Here is a 17069-nt window from a genome sequence, read left to right on the forward strand (position 1 = left end):
CTCAAGGGATACCAATCAAATACCTGTATTCCATCCAGAAAGCTGAGAGTGCAGGTTAAGGACCTGGTGACCTCACCCTAATTCCCTGGAATCATTATCCCTAGGCCCTTTCCCATCTTCCCTTCCTAGACCCTTTCCCATCCCTAGGGTAGTAGACATCACAAGTACTCTATGGCCTGCTGACCTCTATGCTATCGGTTAGAGAGCACACTAGATTCTAGGCCTTTTAGCCATAGGACCCACCCTCATGATCACATGTACTATATAAAGGAGTCTCCATGTAGTCACACCTTAAGCTTTACTGTGCACCTGGAATCGGAATGATTGGACTGATTGGTGCCCAGAAACCTTTTCCCAAATGGTACTGTTTTAAATATGCTGACAATAAACTGCCTGGCATAAGACTCCCAGAAGTCAGATTAAGGTTGACAAAGTCAATCTGCACCAGGTTTTCATTCTTATCTCTTCGTGGGGTTCACTTCCCTGTATGACACCTGCAGAGACCCCCACAAAAACCTACTCTGAAAACTTGTCTTCTGACCTACATACGCGCTGCAACAGGCACAACCCCCAACACACAATAATAATAAAATTGTAATTAAAAGAATGGGCATATGGATGAATGAAGATATATAAACAAGTTTAATAAGTTTATTTTCCAGAGAATATAATATCGTATACACACATGAAGGAAAGATAAAACTTAGAAAGAAGGAAAACGCTTGCAAACACATATCTGACAGAGCACTTACAGCCGAAGTACCAAAAGAATTCTCATAATTCATTAATGAAAGGGAACTGAGTGAGATGGCACATGCCTGTAATTCCAGTACTTGGAAGAGGCAGGAGGGTCAGGAGTACAAGGTCATCCTCAACTACAAAGTGAGCTTGTGGCCGCACTACAATACATGAGACCCTCCTTATCTCAAATAAATAAATAAATAAATAATAAAAAGACGATCCAGGCATCAAAGTTGATGCCTCTAAGCTCAATACTTAAGTGGCTGAGGTAGAAGATTGCTATAGGCTGGGCTACATAGTAAGTTACTGGCCAACCTTAAGGTATTAAATGAGACCTTGTCCCAAAAAGAAAAAAAGAAAGGGAGGGAGGGCAAAAGGACAGGGAGGGAGGGAGGGAGGGAGGGAGGGAGGGAGGGAGGGAGGAAGGGAGGAAAGGAAAGGAAAGGAAAGGAAAGGAAAGGAAAGGAAAGGAAAGGGAGAGTCAGGTGTAATGGCACATGCCTTGATTCCAGCACTTTAGAGGCAGAGGCAGAGAGATCTGAGTTTAAGGCCAGCCTGGTCTACACAGTGAGTTCCAGGACAGCCAGAGCTATAACGTAGAGAAACCCTGTCTCAAAAAGAAAGAAAGAAAGAAAGGAAGGAAGGAAGGAAGAAAGAAAGAAAGAGGGAGAGAGGGAGGGAGGGAGGGAGGGAGGGAGGGAGAGAGAGAGAGAGAAAGAGAGAAAGAAAGAAAGAAAGAAAGAAAGAAAGAAAGAAAGAAAGAGGGAGAGAGGGAGGGAGAGAGAGAGAGAGAGAGAGAGAGAAAGAAAGAAAAAAGAAAACACAGCAAGATGCTCCATCTCCACATTACTTGACTATTGGACTCCAAGGAGAAGCAAATGATCCCACTTAACACCACAAGATGTTATAATCAAAAAGACAGAAACACTGGTGAGGAGAGAAAATGGAATCCTTTTACATGGACAATGGAAATTAAAACAGTGCAGTCCATGTGGAAAACAATTTGACAATTTCTCAAAAGGTAAAACTCAAACTTACCACATAGCCCAGCAATTCCCTTCCCAGGTAAACACACAAGAGAATGGAAAATTCTTTCTAAACAAAAACGTGTATAAGAATGTTCATAACAAATACTATTCCTATCAAAGGCCTGTCTGTAACCAATGAATCTTAAAAATGTGACAGTTGTGGGTACAGTTTAGTGATAGATAATAAACGAAGAGAGAAGAAGGGGTACAGTCAGGCAATGAAGTAGCTACTATAATATACGTTTACTGCATCTAAGGATCATATACTGAATGATTCCATTTAAATGACACGTACAGAACAGAAAATGTATACAACCCTTTCAAGCTAAATAATCCATCAATGATTCTGCTCATGTATTTATACACTATGTCTAAGTTCTAACATTCTTCTAAAATCTTTTTCAAGTACTTGGAAGTACAAAAGAGCACTATAGATCAAGAACAGGGCAAGATTATAAAATAGCAAGAAAAAGTCATATCAACCTCAAAGGCAGAAAACCAATTTGTCTTTGTTGGATGCCATCAAAGACTAAAATTCCTTTCAAGTTAAATTTTGGTCTCTTTTTGAAATGGAAATTATTATGAATAATTAAACTGTAATTTGGACATTATTCATATATTTTACAAAGCAGTCAAATGTAATTCTAAATAAAACAAATAAACATTATTGAATAGGCAAAAGTAACACAATTTTAGAGTCTTATATTTATTAGATAGGTGAACACTGACAATTTACTTGTGCCCGAGCTTCAGTGCCTCCTGTCAAGTAAGGAGTAACACCACCTCCTCCAGGGTGGAAAGAAAACTTCAACGGGGGTTAAAGAGGTGGACTTGTAGAAGTTTATCCTTTTTGGGGCTGGGGGGAAAATAGGTTCTCACTATGTAGGCCAAGCTCCTCTCCAAATCAGATATAAGGCCCTCTGCCAGAGATCATAGGCATGTTGTCAAAAACATGCCCACTCACTCTTATTCTTTAAAACCTATAAATACATACTGTTTAAATGTTGTGTAACTTGCATATGTTAAAACATATTTTAAAATTCTTAATAGAAGCAGCTACATTATTAGATTCTGAGTTGTTACTTTGTTGGTTTGTCTTTCTCTCCTTAATACAATGTCTTGCTGGCTATCCTGGAATTCACTATGTGGCCCAGGACAGCCTCAAATTCATAACAATTCTCTTGCTTTAGCTGCCCAAGCACTGAGAAGAAAAAAAAAAAAAAAGGCAGTACCACCTTGCCCACCATGCCCACCGATCTGAGAGTCATTTTTAAAATACCGACAGACCGGAGATGTGCTATTTTAAAAAAATCATTTCTCCTGCTGTGTTTCTCACCACTTCTAAAAATGTCAACTCCACCATCTTCCATTCAGGTAACTAAAGCACAGAAAAAGCAATATTAAACATTTATTTATTTATTTTGAAGGCTATGGTTATCAAGAAAGGAAGGAAATTATCTGAGATGGTAGCTTATGAGACAATCCCAGCCTGAGCCACAACTTCAGTTACAGACTTGCCTGCGTTACAGAGTAAGACTCTTGCCTCAAAACAAAAAACTAAAAAAAAAGTAAGAAAGATAAGTTCTTCAACCATTCTTCTGAAATGAATCAAAGATTTTAACACGGAGAGACAACCATGTCCATGCGCTCAGGGACACTAGCAGGGTTATGTTTAAACTTCAGGATCTGAGGGCTCTATTCTCCTGAAGCTTCAGGTAGGAGATGGAATGTTTTGTTTCTTACAATGTAAAAATCATAAAGTGATACTATTATCAAGTGAAAAGGAAATTTGGTACCTTAATCTTTCCACATCAAGCCAAAATCATGGAGCAGGCCAGATAACCTTTTTTACTAAAAAAAAAAACAAAAACCACAATACAAATACAGTTAGCAGTTGTCATTTATTCAGTAAGTAGGGTAAGATATAAGCTGCACTGGAAGAAAGATCGATTTTGCTTCAGAGTACACTGAGGTAAATGAATGTCATTTAACTGATGTAGGTTGTCACCTAGGCTACTTTCACTAGTAATGTGGCATTTGGTGACTTGCCTTAAAGGATGTTATTGGGCCTCTGCAAGCACGTGTGTGTGTGTGTGTGTGTGTGTGTGTGTGTGTGTGTGTGTGTGTGTGACAGACAGAGACAGAGAGACAGAGAGACAGAGAGAGACAGAGACAGAGAGACAGAGAAAATGAATTCTCATGTAGATTCATTTTTGTTTTGAAGAAAAAAGGGTGTGTCGTGTAGCACAGGCTGGTCTCAAACTCAATCCCTTACTCTCACCTCCCAGGTCCTAGGGTTCCAGGCATACAATCCCCAAGCCTGGCTACCATTGTGACCTTATAATTTACAAATCAAATCCTGGACCATTTAAAGAATATTATATATGTGTGTGTAGTTATATATTATAATTTATAAAACTTATAATTTACAATTTAAATTTTGAAACTTATAATTTACAAATTTTAAATTTTGAAACATAATTTACAAATCAGATCCTGGACCACTTAAAGCATACATACGTGTACATGTACGTATGTATGCCACTTTACGACATAATGCTAAAGGCTAGGCACACACTCAGCCCATTGTAGTTACAACAAAGAGTGGGTGTGGTGACACTCGAGAGGCTGCAGCAGGCATGTCGCGTAGAGTTTCAGGCTAGCCTGGGCTACAGAGTGAAACTGACTTAAAAAATAATAAATAAAAACTGGCACACGAGAGAGACAACAATGCTTTGCATTACTATGTTACCTCAAAATCGCTGAACAGTTGAACAGAACAAATTAAAACCTTGTGCAACGTAAAGGCCAGTGCGGCCAGGGTCTCCTTCTAGTCCTAAGACTTCTTGCTTTCCAGTTTGAACTCCGCCGGAGCGGCCGCTGCTCTACCTCGCTCTCCGGCCGGCCGCGCCGCGAACCCGCAACACTCCGTTCCGGCCGAGGGCGGAAAGGAGGGGCCCGGTGACTCTCGCAGCCCCGGTGGCTGGCTGGCCAGACCGCGTGGCCTCCTGGCAGTCCGCTCCTACCGACCAGGCCTCCGCGCGAGGGACAGGGATCCGAGCTTGCGGGCCGCCCACGCTCCAGACGGTTCCTACAGCCGGGGCCTCCCGCCGCGGGCCTGCGCGCGTGCCCCGCCAGCCCCGCCCCGACGAGCATGCGCACCAAGCCCGTCTGCGCCTGCGCGCCCCCGACGCCGCACCGGCACGCGCCGCCGCCTGGAGGCCGGGCGAGGCCGCGGCGGAGGGGAGGCCCAGCGCCCTGGGCGGCGCGCGGCCGCCGAAGTCCGTCCTCCCGGTGGGGCGAGAAGCTGCGCAGGGGAGGGGACAGCCAGGCAAGCAGGAAGCTGCGGCTTAAAAGGGCAGCGCGCGCCCGGCCCTTCCTCCCGCGGTCCAGGCCTGCGAGCTCTGGTCGTCTCGGGCCCCGGCGCTCTCTCCTCAGCCTGCCGCCATGTACCGCCGCCTGGGAGAAGCACTGCTGCTGTCCCGCTCCGGGCCCGCCGCCCTGGGCTCTGCGATCGCAGATTCGGCCCCGCTGCTGGGCTGGGCCCGCGGTCAGCCCTCGGCTGCCCCGCTTTCCGGGCTCGCGCCAGCCGCCCGGCGCCACTACAGCGAGGCGGCCGCCGACCGCGAAGACGACCCCAACTTCTTCAAGATGGTGGAGGGCTTCTTCGACCGTGGCGCCAGCATCGTGGAGGACAAGCTGGTGGAAGACCTGAAGACCCGGGAGAGCGAGGAGCAGAAGCGGAACCGGGTGCGCGGCATCCTGCGGATCATCAAGCCCTGCAACCATGTGTTGAGCCTCTCCTTCCCCATCCGGCGCGACGACGGCTCCTGGGAGGTCATCGAAGGCTACCGGGCCCAGCATAGCCAGCACCGCACGCCCTGCAAGGGAGGTGAGCGCCCGCCGGCCCCTTCCCGCCCGCCCTCCCCTCCAGCCGCCAGCAGCCCGGGCCGCTACTCGGCCCAGCCCAGCCCCGCAGGCCGGGCTCCCCTCCCAGCTCCCCTCCCAGGGTGTGGCAGCCTTAGAGGATCCTGATTGTTTTTTTCCACCCTAAAACTACCACGTAATTAGCCAGCCTTCTTTCTGGGCAAATCTTCACCCCAGGCCTCTGCGTGTGTTGATGTTGTCTGCACTGAGGGCTCTGCACCGGTTTCCTTTTGGCCTCAGTGCCTGTCACCTAGCGTGAGCCCCGTAATGCCAGTGGCCGAGGATACAAGAACAGAGCAAATGATTTTCTTTCTGGTGTTGGAATCTAGAAAGTTTTATTGACCAACGAAGCTTACTAATCTTATAAATTAATGTAATTTTTACACTGGTGGCTTCTTGTGTTGTGCCCCTTTCCTCCCCTCCAAAAAAGAAAAAAGAAAAAAAAATGGAGCGGTGTAACGTCTCTGACAAACATAGGGCGTCCTGACATTAAACCTAAAGGGTGTAGACTACAGAACTACCTGCCAGCCAATAGAATGAAATAGCCGTGGGGGTGTGTTCTTGTCCTGGCTAGTACCAGATTTGAGCCTCGGCAAAACGTGGAGTCCCTTAGAGAGTTGAGTCGGATAAATTTGGTAGTCATCAAGGTATCCTGTGGTTTAAATTTTTGGATTTGTGTAGATTCGGGTTTTCTAGTCACATTGCTTTTTTTTTTTTTTAGGCAAGTAAAAACCTTTTTTTCATTTTCTCCCCAATACATTTCACAATACAGCTTTAAGAGTGCTAAAAAATGACCTAAGAGTAACAGGAAAACCACCTTTGTCCTTCTGCTGTTGAGTAGGGCCTTGATGGCGTTGGATTGGCAAGTGAGCACAGAGCTTTGGACTAGACCAGTGGTTCTCAGTCATGCTAATGCTGCGATCCTTTATTCAGTACAGTGCCTCATGCTGTGGTGACCTCCCACCAAAAATTATTTCGTTGCTGCTTCATAACTATATTTGCTACTGTTCTGAATCGTGGTGTAAATACATGCTATGTGAATCTGTAGAGTCGAGGCCCACAGTTAGAGAACCTCTGGGCTAGACCGTTGTCAGCCTCTGTTATCCAGTAGGTTTTTTGCTACCAGCTGAGTTTTGTTTTTTAAAGGGGTGGGGGTTAAAATGTAGAGATGTTTCTACACGGAAAAGCTGAAGCTGCGGTGGTGTTCCCGGTGGTGGAACAAAGGTTATGGCTAAGGGTTCAATGATTTACCAAATTTGCATTGAGTCCACCTACTTCTAGGATTTACCTTTGGAGCCTAATTGTCCCTTAACTCAGTAGTTTCCTCTGCTAGCAGCTGTTGGAACCACTTTGACCTTTAATTTCCAAGGCAGTTGGGAAATCCTATAAAACAGGTAGTCACCTTCCTTCTCCCTACTCCCTCATTCCCCAAGCTGGGAACACTTTTGTACTCTGTTACAGAGCAAACAAGGATGTTGGAGCAAAAGGCATTGAATTGCAAATGCTGAGTTATCCTTGTCTTTACAAAGGGCGTGCAGCATTTCCATTCTCTTAGGATAGCTCTTCTGTGTCCTGTGAGTTGGTGCTTTTGAGCCCAGGTCCTCTTTCTGTCTTGTCACAGCTCCGCAAGCTCATTAAAGCAATTCAAGTTTTCCTTAGTGTGTCATTTTAAATGCTCTTGTTGTCACAGAAGTTTTAATACCAAAATAATGAACGTAGCAACAGATATCAGCCTTACCAAATCCCAGTAACCATAGCACTTGCCCAAAGTACAGTGAGAGACAAAATCCCACATAGAGGACTGGGGTTGAAAGAGCTGCTAAGTCCCGGGACAGAAACAGAGAAACTGATTTGTAATTGGTTAACAGAAGCCCCACTGCATGATGATACAGCAAGAAAAAAAAGGTGATCTTTAAGCTTTATGAACTGGCCAAGAGTGTATAGCCATGAAAGCCCTTAAGAAAAATAAATAAATAGTATGTTAGATGATTAGCAAAATCTGAGTGCTATGGACGCCCATCATTTATTTCAAAGTGTTAACAGTCAGAACTCCTACAGAAAACATGCTTTAGAGGAACTTATTTTCAGTGGGGATTTTCTCTGCCAAAAACCTAAAGCTATCTAAGAAAATTATCAAAAAGCCAACTGTTTAATATGCATCTCCTAGCTACTCAGGAGACCGAGGCATGGGGACCATTGGAACCCAGAAGTTTGAGATGAGTCTGGACAATATAGGAAGGAGACCGTATCTCAATTGAAAGCTGTTAACCATAGCCTCCAGTCTTAGAAATATAGGATGTCTTAGGTGCTTGGGATTTAAAAAACATTTTTAAAATAACCCCTGTACAGTTGAGCAGTCTTAACTCTTAAACATTTTTACACTGCCTCTACCACCCCCAAGTAAACTCTCTTCTCTCTCAGTGTTTTGGGGATTCTGTTTTTGTTTCTCCTTCCTCAGTTTCCTGCTTGCTGGAAATACAGGCCTGTGTCCTCATGCCCAGATCTCCCAGTGTTTATTAAGGGAACCCTCATCTGTTCCTTGAAATCCTTTTCCCAGCCTTCAGCTTTCTATATCTAATCTTTCTCCACAGTGACCTTAGACCTGAATTCCCTAAAATAAAATCCTCAAGGTTGAACCAGGCCCAGTGACAACTTGCCTGCAACCCTAGCTCTGAGGGCTGAGCCAGGGAGACTTGTGAGTTGAAGTTCAGCCTGAGCTAAGTCAGTAAGACCCTGACTCAAAAAACAAAAACAAATCCTATATTGAAGCAGTAGTCTGAACTATGATGAAAAGAAATAGTTTAAGATGTGGGGGTACTGGTGAGTACTTTATTCTAAATAAATACTTAATAAACCTGGTTTTGTGGTTCTGTTTTTCCAAGTCATATTTAACTGAGGCTACTAGACTTGCCTCTAGGACTAGTGACTTAACTGAGTGGAGCCTTGCCTAGCATATTCAAGGCCCTAGATTTAATCAGTAGCCAGGTATGGCAGTGTGCACCTTGAATTCTGTAATCCTCAGCACTAAAGAGGCAAAGAAAGGAGATCTGAAGCTCAGGGCCAGCCTGGGCTACAGAGATAGACCCTTTTTAAATAAAAAATAAAAAATTTCATTCTGTAGCAAAGATAGGTATTGTAGTAGAGAACTGATTCGAGAGAACTTGTTCAAAGGTTCTGATATGTTTTAAAGCATTGTAGAGATTGTTCCTGTTGGGCATGAGGATGTTCTGGGTACATCATGTCACCCAGTTGTTTGCCAGGGTAGAGTCACATTTTGGTAGGTGCCTTCCCTCACCTGTCCATTTGCATCTCTCCTGAAGCTACATCTTCTGAAAGAAAGCAACTTTCTCAGCAGATTGTTCTAGTAACAGCTAGCATAACAATCTTAAAAATCAGTTTGGGGGCTGGCTGCTCTTGCAGAGGACCGGTTTGATCCCTAGCACTCAGTGGTGACTCATAACCATCATCTCCAGTTCAAGTGATGTGGTGCCTACTTCTGACCTTCTCAGGCACCAGACATCATGTGGTGCACATTCTTACATGCAGGCAAAACACTCATACACACAAAACGAAACTTTCAAAAGGTTTAGAAGAAAGAATTCAACCATCAACTGATTGTATGAGTCACTTTTCTTTGTCTTCGAACTTACCCCTCAGTGTCTTGATTCCCATCAACAGTTCTTTCTCCTATGTTAGAACTTCCTCAAATCATCATTTAAATATAGATGGTGAGCAGTGCATGGGTATCTTGTGTAACCTTCTAGTATTTTGAAAGTATGGCTGTGTCTTGCTGCTACAAAATAAAATACAGAATTTAACCTGTGTTTAAGGCGGATGATTTATACATTCTTTTGTACTTAGCAGTGAGGTGTTTGTAATACTTTTTAGTTAAATACAAAACTGTTTGCCTTTATAAAGAAAGACCTGTCATTTCATAAAAGCCATGTGTCTCCAGCCCTGATGTGCTAACAAATGAGGAGGAGCTCTGAAACGTGAGACAATGTGTGCTACGGATTGTCTTGTCTCACATTCATTATGTATGCAAGTCCACTTAACTAGTTATAGGTCACTTGTAGAGAGCATACTTTGTAAAAATTGGCACGTCATAGATCGGAAACCAAGCCCCAGTGCACATTGAACTCCAGAAAAATGGGTAATGATTAATATGTACATGAAAGAAGTGAAAAGGTGAGCTTTTTGGCTTGTAACAGAAAGAAATTGGATTTTCCATTTAAATTGTTTATGAAAATCAGTTTTTTGTTTTGTTTTGGTTGGTTGGTTCATTGGTTGTTTGGTTGGTTTTTTTCGAGACTTGGGTTTCTCTGTAGTTTTGGGGGCTGTCCTGGAACTCACTTTGTAGACCAGGCTGGCCTCGAACTCACAGAGATCCACCTGCCTCTGCCTCCCGAGTGCTGGGATTACAGGCGTGTGCCACCACCGCCCTGAAAATCAGTTTTTATCTAACACTGATATTACAGATACTGAGGACAGAAGCAGGAAGAACTCTTAGTTAAGGCTAAGCTGGTCTCTAGAGTCCAGGTCAGCTGGGGCTGCACAGTGGGTCATGTATAAAAAAAGAAAAAGGTGATAAGAAAATGGGAAGTTCAGAGAGCTTCCAGGTTGGTAAGTACATCTTTGTGCCTGGAGGATGGTGTACCCCTAGCTCCTTGGGGAAGGAAATTCGCTTACTGTATCCTTAGTTATATGTAAAGTATTTGTCCGAGTAGCATATTCTGGAACCCGAGGAGGGTCTGTGGAAACCCCTGGTTTGTTATCCAAGTCAAACCCAGTTCTTGGTTGGTTGTTTGTTTTTGGTTTTTCGAGACAGGGTTTCTCTGTGGCTTTGGAGTCTGTCCTGGAACTTGCTCTATAGACCAGGCTGGCCTCGAACTCACAGAGATCCACCTGCCTCTGCCTCCCCTGTGCTACTACCACCACCCGGCACAAACCCAGTACTTATAACTAGTATCTGAAGAAGGGTGATCTTGTGAGATTATTAAACCTTAATCTATGAGGTCTGAACTTTAGATAGTAGTGTTAGATACGAATTAAATTAGGGGGACGCCCACTTTGTAGAGAACTCAAAAGTCCATACATTTGATGTCAAAAGTGATGGGCAGAAAGTTTTCTTTTTTAGCTTTGTTGAGTGAATAATGATAAGCCCAGTGGATTATAGAAAACTAGGCAGCATCAGAGCTAATTAGGACTGTGGATGATAGATAATAGTAGTATGAAAAGGAAATGAGGTAAATTAAAGTAAAAATATTTTGAAGGAACGATGGTATTTCATAGTGAGTATATATGAGATGGAGACAGGAAAACCACAAAGTTTCCAGTCGAAGAGATTGATAGAAAAAGTAATGGTACTAGGGACAGAATGAGCAACAGCAGCCCCACCTGAAAGGCCGTTCAAGCATAATCTAATGTGTTAAGTATTAAGTCCCAGGAATGGGCCATTAATAGTCTGGTGGGCCATTCTGGGAAGTGACATCAAATCTCATGCAAACCGCCTCCTCATGGCCATACCTTTGTCTTGCCATATTCATATTTCCTGTGCTTTGTGATATTTAGCTATGCCAAAGAGCAGCCATAAAGAGCTTCCTTTGCCAAGTGTGATGGTTCACACCTGCAATCCCACCACTTAGGAGGCTGAGGTAGGAGGAAGGTTGAGGCTGCAAAGCCACAGTCTTAAAAAAAAATAAGGGAAAATGAAATGGAAGTTTGGGAGATGACTCTGCCATTAAGGGCACCTGCCCTTTCTGAGAACCCTGGTTCAATTCTCAGCACACAGCTGCTCAGAACTGCCTAGAACTCCAGTTCCAGGTGATCCAGTGCCCTCTTCTGGCCTCCATGGGCACCAGGCATGCACTTAGTGCACAGACATAGGCAGGCAAAAAACCCATACACAAAATTTTATTTTTTTAATTGAAAAGTAGTAGTTTATAAACCCAGTAAAGAGAATAGGGGTTAGCAAAATGGTCCATCAGGTAAAGATGAGGCTTTTAAAAAATTGAAGGCTGTATTGTGTAAAATGATGTGTAAAGGTCACATATGTATTTTCCTTGACTGGGCCCTTGCGTATTATATAGTCCCCTCTTGACAGTAGTTTCTGTGGTTGGTTGCCTCCTTTTTTTTTTTTTTTTTTTTTTTTTTTGGTTTTTCGAGACAGGGTTTCTCTGTGTATCTTTCTTTGAGCCTTTCCTGGAACTCACTCTGTGGACCAGGCTGGCCTCGAACTCACAGAGATCCACCTGCCTCTGCCTCCCAAAGGCGTGCACCACCACCACCCGGCAGCCTCCCTTTCTTTAACATTAATTCTGCTCTCACTCTCTGAAGACCCACTGAAACTAGATAGCTAAGGTTTTAACCCTTCAGTCATTTGCATCTTTTCATAACAAGTTAGGATAGTTAACTGTTGCCTTTTGCTAAATTTTACCCAACATCTGGAGGTCAGGTTATCATTTTGACTATATAGCCCAGGCTGGCCTCGGTTCCCTGTGTGCTGGGATTAGAGGTATGCACCATCATACCTAGCTGTCACCCAACTTTATACTCAGTAGTTTAGCATCAAACCTGTTGGAAATGAGTGACTAAGTCATTGTCAGAAGAAAAGAATATATAAGAAATTTTTTTATTTAAAAATTTTAAAAGATCCCCTTTTTGATGTATAATCTCCCATCTGTCAGGGTGATAAGGTAAGCTTTAAGCACAAAGTAACAAACACATAGAGATTGCTTGGGAAGATATGAATAATTTATATTATCCCATTCCCAGGATACAGATTTAAGTCACTGAGAATGCCCACTCCCAAAGGAAAAGGCTGGTCACAGGTGCTAATCAAGTGACTTAAATTATGATTTAAAAACATTTATGTGTAAGACAGAATTTTAAATTTTTAGTGAAGAGGCTAAACTTTGTTTCTCGGGAAGCTTAAGTTTGTCTCTTCCAAGGGGCTAAAATGAACAGGTACAGTAGTAGGTTGGCAGTTCTTAAAAGGCATGTTCCAGGGTTGGGGATTTAGCTCAGTGGTAAAGCACTTGCCTAGCAAGCGCAAGGCCCTGGGTTCAGTCCTCAGCTCTGGCAAAAAAAAAAAAAAAAAAAAAAGGCATGCTTCTGCCTTCTTAGACAGCAGTTCCTCAGCACCACCAAGTCTATTGGTTTTCTTCCTCCTTTCCCTTCTCCCTTCTTTTCCCTTTTCCTGTCTATGAGTGACGAAGCCCAGGGCCTGGCACAAGCACTCTAGCCCTGAGCTGCATTCACAGCTTAGAACTCTAGTTTATTAAGTAGATCATTTAGAATACAGCCAGAATTTGACTTTCTGATGGATAAGCTATGCCCCATTGGATACCAGTTCAAGTAATTTTCAAAATTTTTGAATTTCCATAAAAGTTTAATTACTGATTCATCATACCAAAGGATGGTAGCTGAGGAGATGTGTTAGTGGGTGTTTGGTTTTGATTCAGCTAGAAAAAGGAAGAATATGTCAAGCTGTCAGTTGTGGTTTTCACGGTCTTTTTTTTTTTTTTTTTAAATGTAATGACCTGGTGGTTTGTTTTCTCTGTCACTATGGCAATTCCAGCTAGTTTTGAAGGGGTGGAAGATTTGTTTGCTTTGGTTTTGTTTTTTTATTTTTGCGGGTTTTATTTTGTTTGACTTGTTTTGTGAAGGTTGGGGTATGTAAATGAAAGTCAGAAGACAACTTGCCAGAATCTGGTCCTCCCTTTCAACCATGTGGATCCCGGGGATGGAACTGCCCTATTTCAAAGTTTCACATGGGAGTAAACTTGTTATTCTGTCCCTGCCTGTGCTGGCCAGGTTTTAAGTTTGTTTTTCTTTGTTTGTTTGTTTGTTTTCTGAGCTGAGGATCAAACCCAGGGCCTTGCGCTTGCTAGGCGAGTGATCTACCACTGAGCTAAATCCCCAACCCCTGGCTGGTTTTAAGTTAACTTGACAAGACCTAGAGTAATTTTGGAAAAGGGAACCTCAATTGAGAAATTGGCCTGTGGACAAGCTGTGGTGCATTTTCTTGATTAGCAATTGAGGGCACAGCTCACTGTGGGCAGCCTCACTTCTGGGCTGATAGTTCTGGGTGCTATAAGAAAGCTGACTGAGCAAGCCAGTACGCAGCACTGCTTTATGACCTCCGTATCAGCTCCTACCTCCAGATTCCTGCCCTGTTTGGGTTCCTGCCCTGATTTCCTTTGATGATTGATAGACAACAATGTGGAAATATAATCTGAAATAATCCTTTTCCTCCCCGAGTTCTTTATAGTGATGGTGTTTTATCACAGCAGTAGAAACCTTAAAACGAAGACTCTGCCCTTCCAGCGTTCCCCTAATGGGTAAATATCAACATTGTCACAGTGCTGGATGTGGTTTTCTCTGGTGGACCAGAGCATAGATTATTTTGTCAGCAGAGCAGAACATGGCCCTAGATTTGAGGTCCCTTCTCTAATGATACCCATTCTGTGGTTCACAGTTCTGTAATCAACCCATTGGCCATTCCAGGTGGCCAGTGGGGCTACTGCTTTTTATTAACATCCTCTCCACCCAGCCCTCATAGTGCTAATCTCTATACCAACTAGCACTGCTGCCCCAAACACAGCAGTAATGCCAGCAGCAATAGAGACTTCAGGTGGCACTCAGGTGCTTTACCTTCCTGTTTCTAGAATTATAGTTTGTTCTTCATCTACTCCAACTGTGCTCATTTCTCAATGGAATTAATTACCAGTGGATCTTCATTTCTGCAGTCCTGTTCTTACATAAATATCTTAAATGTCTATTCAGATGTGGTGAAGAATTTCCAAGACTGTCTTTGGGTTTGGATCCCAGAGGAAGAATAGCTAACTAGCTTTCCTGGAGTATAGGTTATCTTGTTTCCAGGGGTTTACTTTGAAATCTCTTGTTATTCATGACAGCGCGACCATATACTACTGTGCCTGCTAGTCCAGTAGTAAAAACATCTATGTACTGTGATTAATTAGAAAGCTTGCAAAGAAAATCCTCTTCACCCCACAATCTCTATTATCTTCTCCTTTCTCCCTGCTTTTGTCTGCTCTGGGGCTAATCCACTAAACTTCTGCTTTCCTGAGACTCCTCCCATGCCTCCAATTCAAGTTCCTCATTAGTTCATAGTCTGCAAGAAAATGCCTGTGGCTTGACTAATAATTCCACATGGGTGTAGTGGGGAAATTTTTCTTCACTTCACAAACAAGAATCCCTGAGATCCATCAATTGGAAACACGTGTTTTGTTATGCTCTCAATTTCTAACTGTTGTCTTTCCAAGATTTTTGTAATAAAAGAACATTAGTAATTTTTAAATGGTATGTGTAAGAGAAGTAATAATTGTTTATTTGATTGTGTTTATTTGTGTGTGTTTGGGGTGCCACAGCACATGCATATCAATTATCTACGGTCATGTGAGTCCCAGGGATTGAAGGCAAGTAGTTAGGCTTCGTGGCAAGCACTGTCAGTCCTGCATGCCAGACCCAGAGCCTTTTGAGTGCTAGGCAATTGCTCTACCCTAAGCTAGAGCCCTTGGTTTTTTTGTTTTTGTTTTTGGAGACAAGTCTCCCTATATAGTTCAGCCTGGAAATCACTAGTCCTGACTGGCCACAAACCCTCCTCCTGAGTGTTTAGATTGCAGACATGCAAATTCTACCAGTTTATCTTGAGAAGAAATAAAGCCAAGGTAATTAATGTGTGTCCAGTTTTCTGTCAAAATACACCCTTTTGAAAAAGTAAATTGCTTCACAGCCATAATCCCAGCACTTGGAAAATGAAGGCAGGCGGAGAGCAAGTTCAAGGCCAGCCTAAGCTGTGCAGCAAGACCCTGCCTATAAATTGCTTTGATGTGTGGACAGTAGTAACTAGTAGTTAGTTGACTTGACAGTGCAAGGTTCTGTGCTAAAAGTTCCACAGCCCTTCCTCCAGGGAAGAACAGTGTTATTACCTGTCCAGGTACTGTGGGCTAGTCACCTGGGCAAGGCACTACACTTAGTTTTTGCTTTAGTGGAGTTGTTTGCTTGTATGTTTTATGAGACAGGGTTTCTCTGGGTAGCCTTGGCAGTCCTGGATCTGTAGACCAGGCTGGCCTTGAACTCAGAGATCTGCCTGCCTTTGCCTCCCAAGTGCATCAAAGGTGTGCACCACCATGCCCGGTGCTTTGGCATAGTTTTCACTAATATATTACTCCATGGCTCTTTCAGTGATTTAAAAAATAACACTTTAGTATTTAAGCAAAATTTTGTTATTAAAACTATTTCATCAGATAGATTCTGGCTGTTCACTGAATAATAGCCCAGGCTGCACCCAAACTCATGGCAGTTAGTTATCCAGCTTCCGCCTCCTGAGTGCTGGATTGCCAACAGTGTGCTTTATCATGCCTGGCTTAGGGCTTAATACTTCATAGTACTCTTAGTCCTTCCAGGATATGTAGGGACACATTTGGGGTTTACAGGTTCTCACTGTACAGCCCAAACTTGCTTCAAACTTCTGCCAATCCTCCTGCCTCAGCTTCCCAAATGCTAGAATTACACATATGGTAATGAGATTGAGTTTGTCAAACCTGGTGACTGTTCATTTGCCTGTGTTGAGATCCCTGTCACCAAATCACTCAAACCAAGAGTAAGAGGAAAATTAATAAGCCTTAACTGAAATGTAGCATAAGAAATAATGTAAGCATCCTTGTAATCTCACCACTTGGCATGATCAAGAGTTCAAAGTCAGCCTTGGCCATATGAAACCCTGTTTGTGATTTTTAAAAATTTATTTACTCTTATTTTATGTGTACAGATGTTTTGCCCGTTTATGTACCACATCTGCAGTTGGATCCCCTGGAACTAGAGTTGCAGGCAGTTAGCTGCCAGGAGAGTCCTGGGAACTAACTAAACCTGGGTCCCCTAGAAAAATGAGTGCTCTTAACTGCGAGCCATCTCTCCACACCCCAGAGATAACTCTAAAATGTTTTGTTGAATTCTTAGTCTGGAGTGTGGGCACACATGCCAGAGTATATTTGTGAAGATCGTAGAATACCTTCAGCAGTCTGTTCTCTCCTTTCACTGTTAGCTTCCCCCTGGAAGCCCAGTTGGTCAGACTTTCTCAGGAAATGTTTTTGCCCTCTCACCTCGCTGCCTTCACCCTGATAGAGAACCTTTGTCTTTGTGAAATTAGTTACTGCTTTTATCTGCTGATCTATAAGCCCCTTAAGGGCAGAGATGATGTTTTGGTCATCTTTAAATTCCTTTATAAGTAAAAACTAGACTTCATGACCACTCTTGGCTGTCAGCATACATTAAATTAATTAAGTACCCATTATATAACTCCTTTTGGATGTCTAATTAGCATCTTTCCTTTTTGCTTTTTAAGGTTTC

General features: G+C 43.1%; 2 protein-coding genes across 2 annotated transcripts in view; one reads left to right on the top strand and one right to left on the bottom strand.

The window, feature by feature from the left end:
* Shld2 (shieldin complex subunit 2) overlaps positions 1–4572 on the bottom strand; it is a 76653-nt gene extending 72081 nt beyond the window's left edge. Inside the window, exon 1 of the mRNA XM_036199563.1 lies at positions 4522–4572. The gene's annotated coding sequence lies outside the window, so the exon portion shown is untranslated. The remainder of the gene's footprint in view (positions 1–4521) is intronic.
* Positions 4573–4980: 408 nt separating this feature from the next.
* Positions 4981–17069, top strand: part of Glud1 (glutamate dehydrogenase 1) — a 35560-nt gene continuing 23471 nt past the window's right edge. Inside the window, exon 1 of the mRNA XM_036199564.1 lies at positions 4981–5661. Within this exon, the coding sequence (XP_036055457.1) occupies positions 5217–5661 (445 nt within the window). The 5' untranslated portion in view covers positions 4981–5216. The remainder of the gene's footprint in view (positions 5662–17069) is intronic.

This window comes from Onychomys torridus, chromosome 9, assembly GCF_903995425.1.
Source record: "Onychomys torridus chromosome 9, mOncTor1.1, whole genome shotgun sequence".
Taxonomy (NCBI): domain Eukaryota; kingdom Metazoa; phylum Chordata; class Mammalia; order Rodentia; family Cricetidae; genus Onychomys; species Onychomys torridus.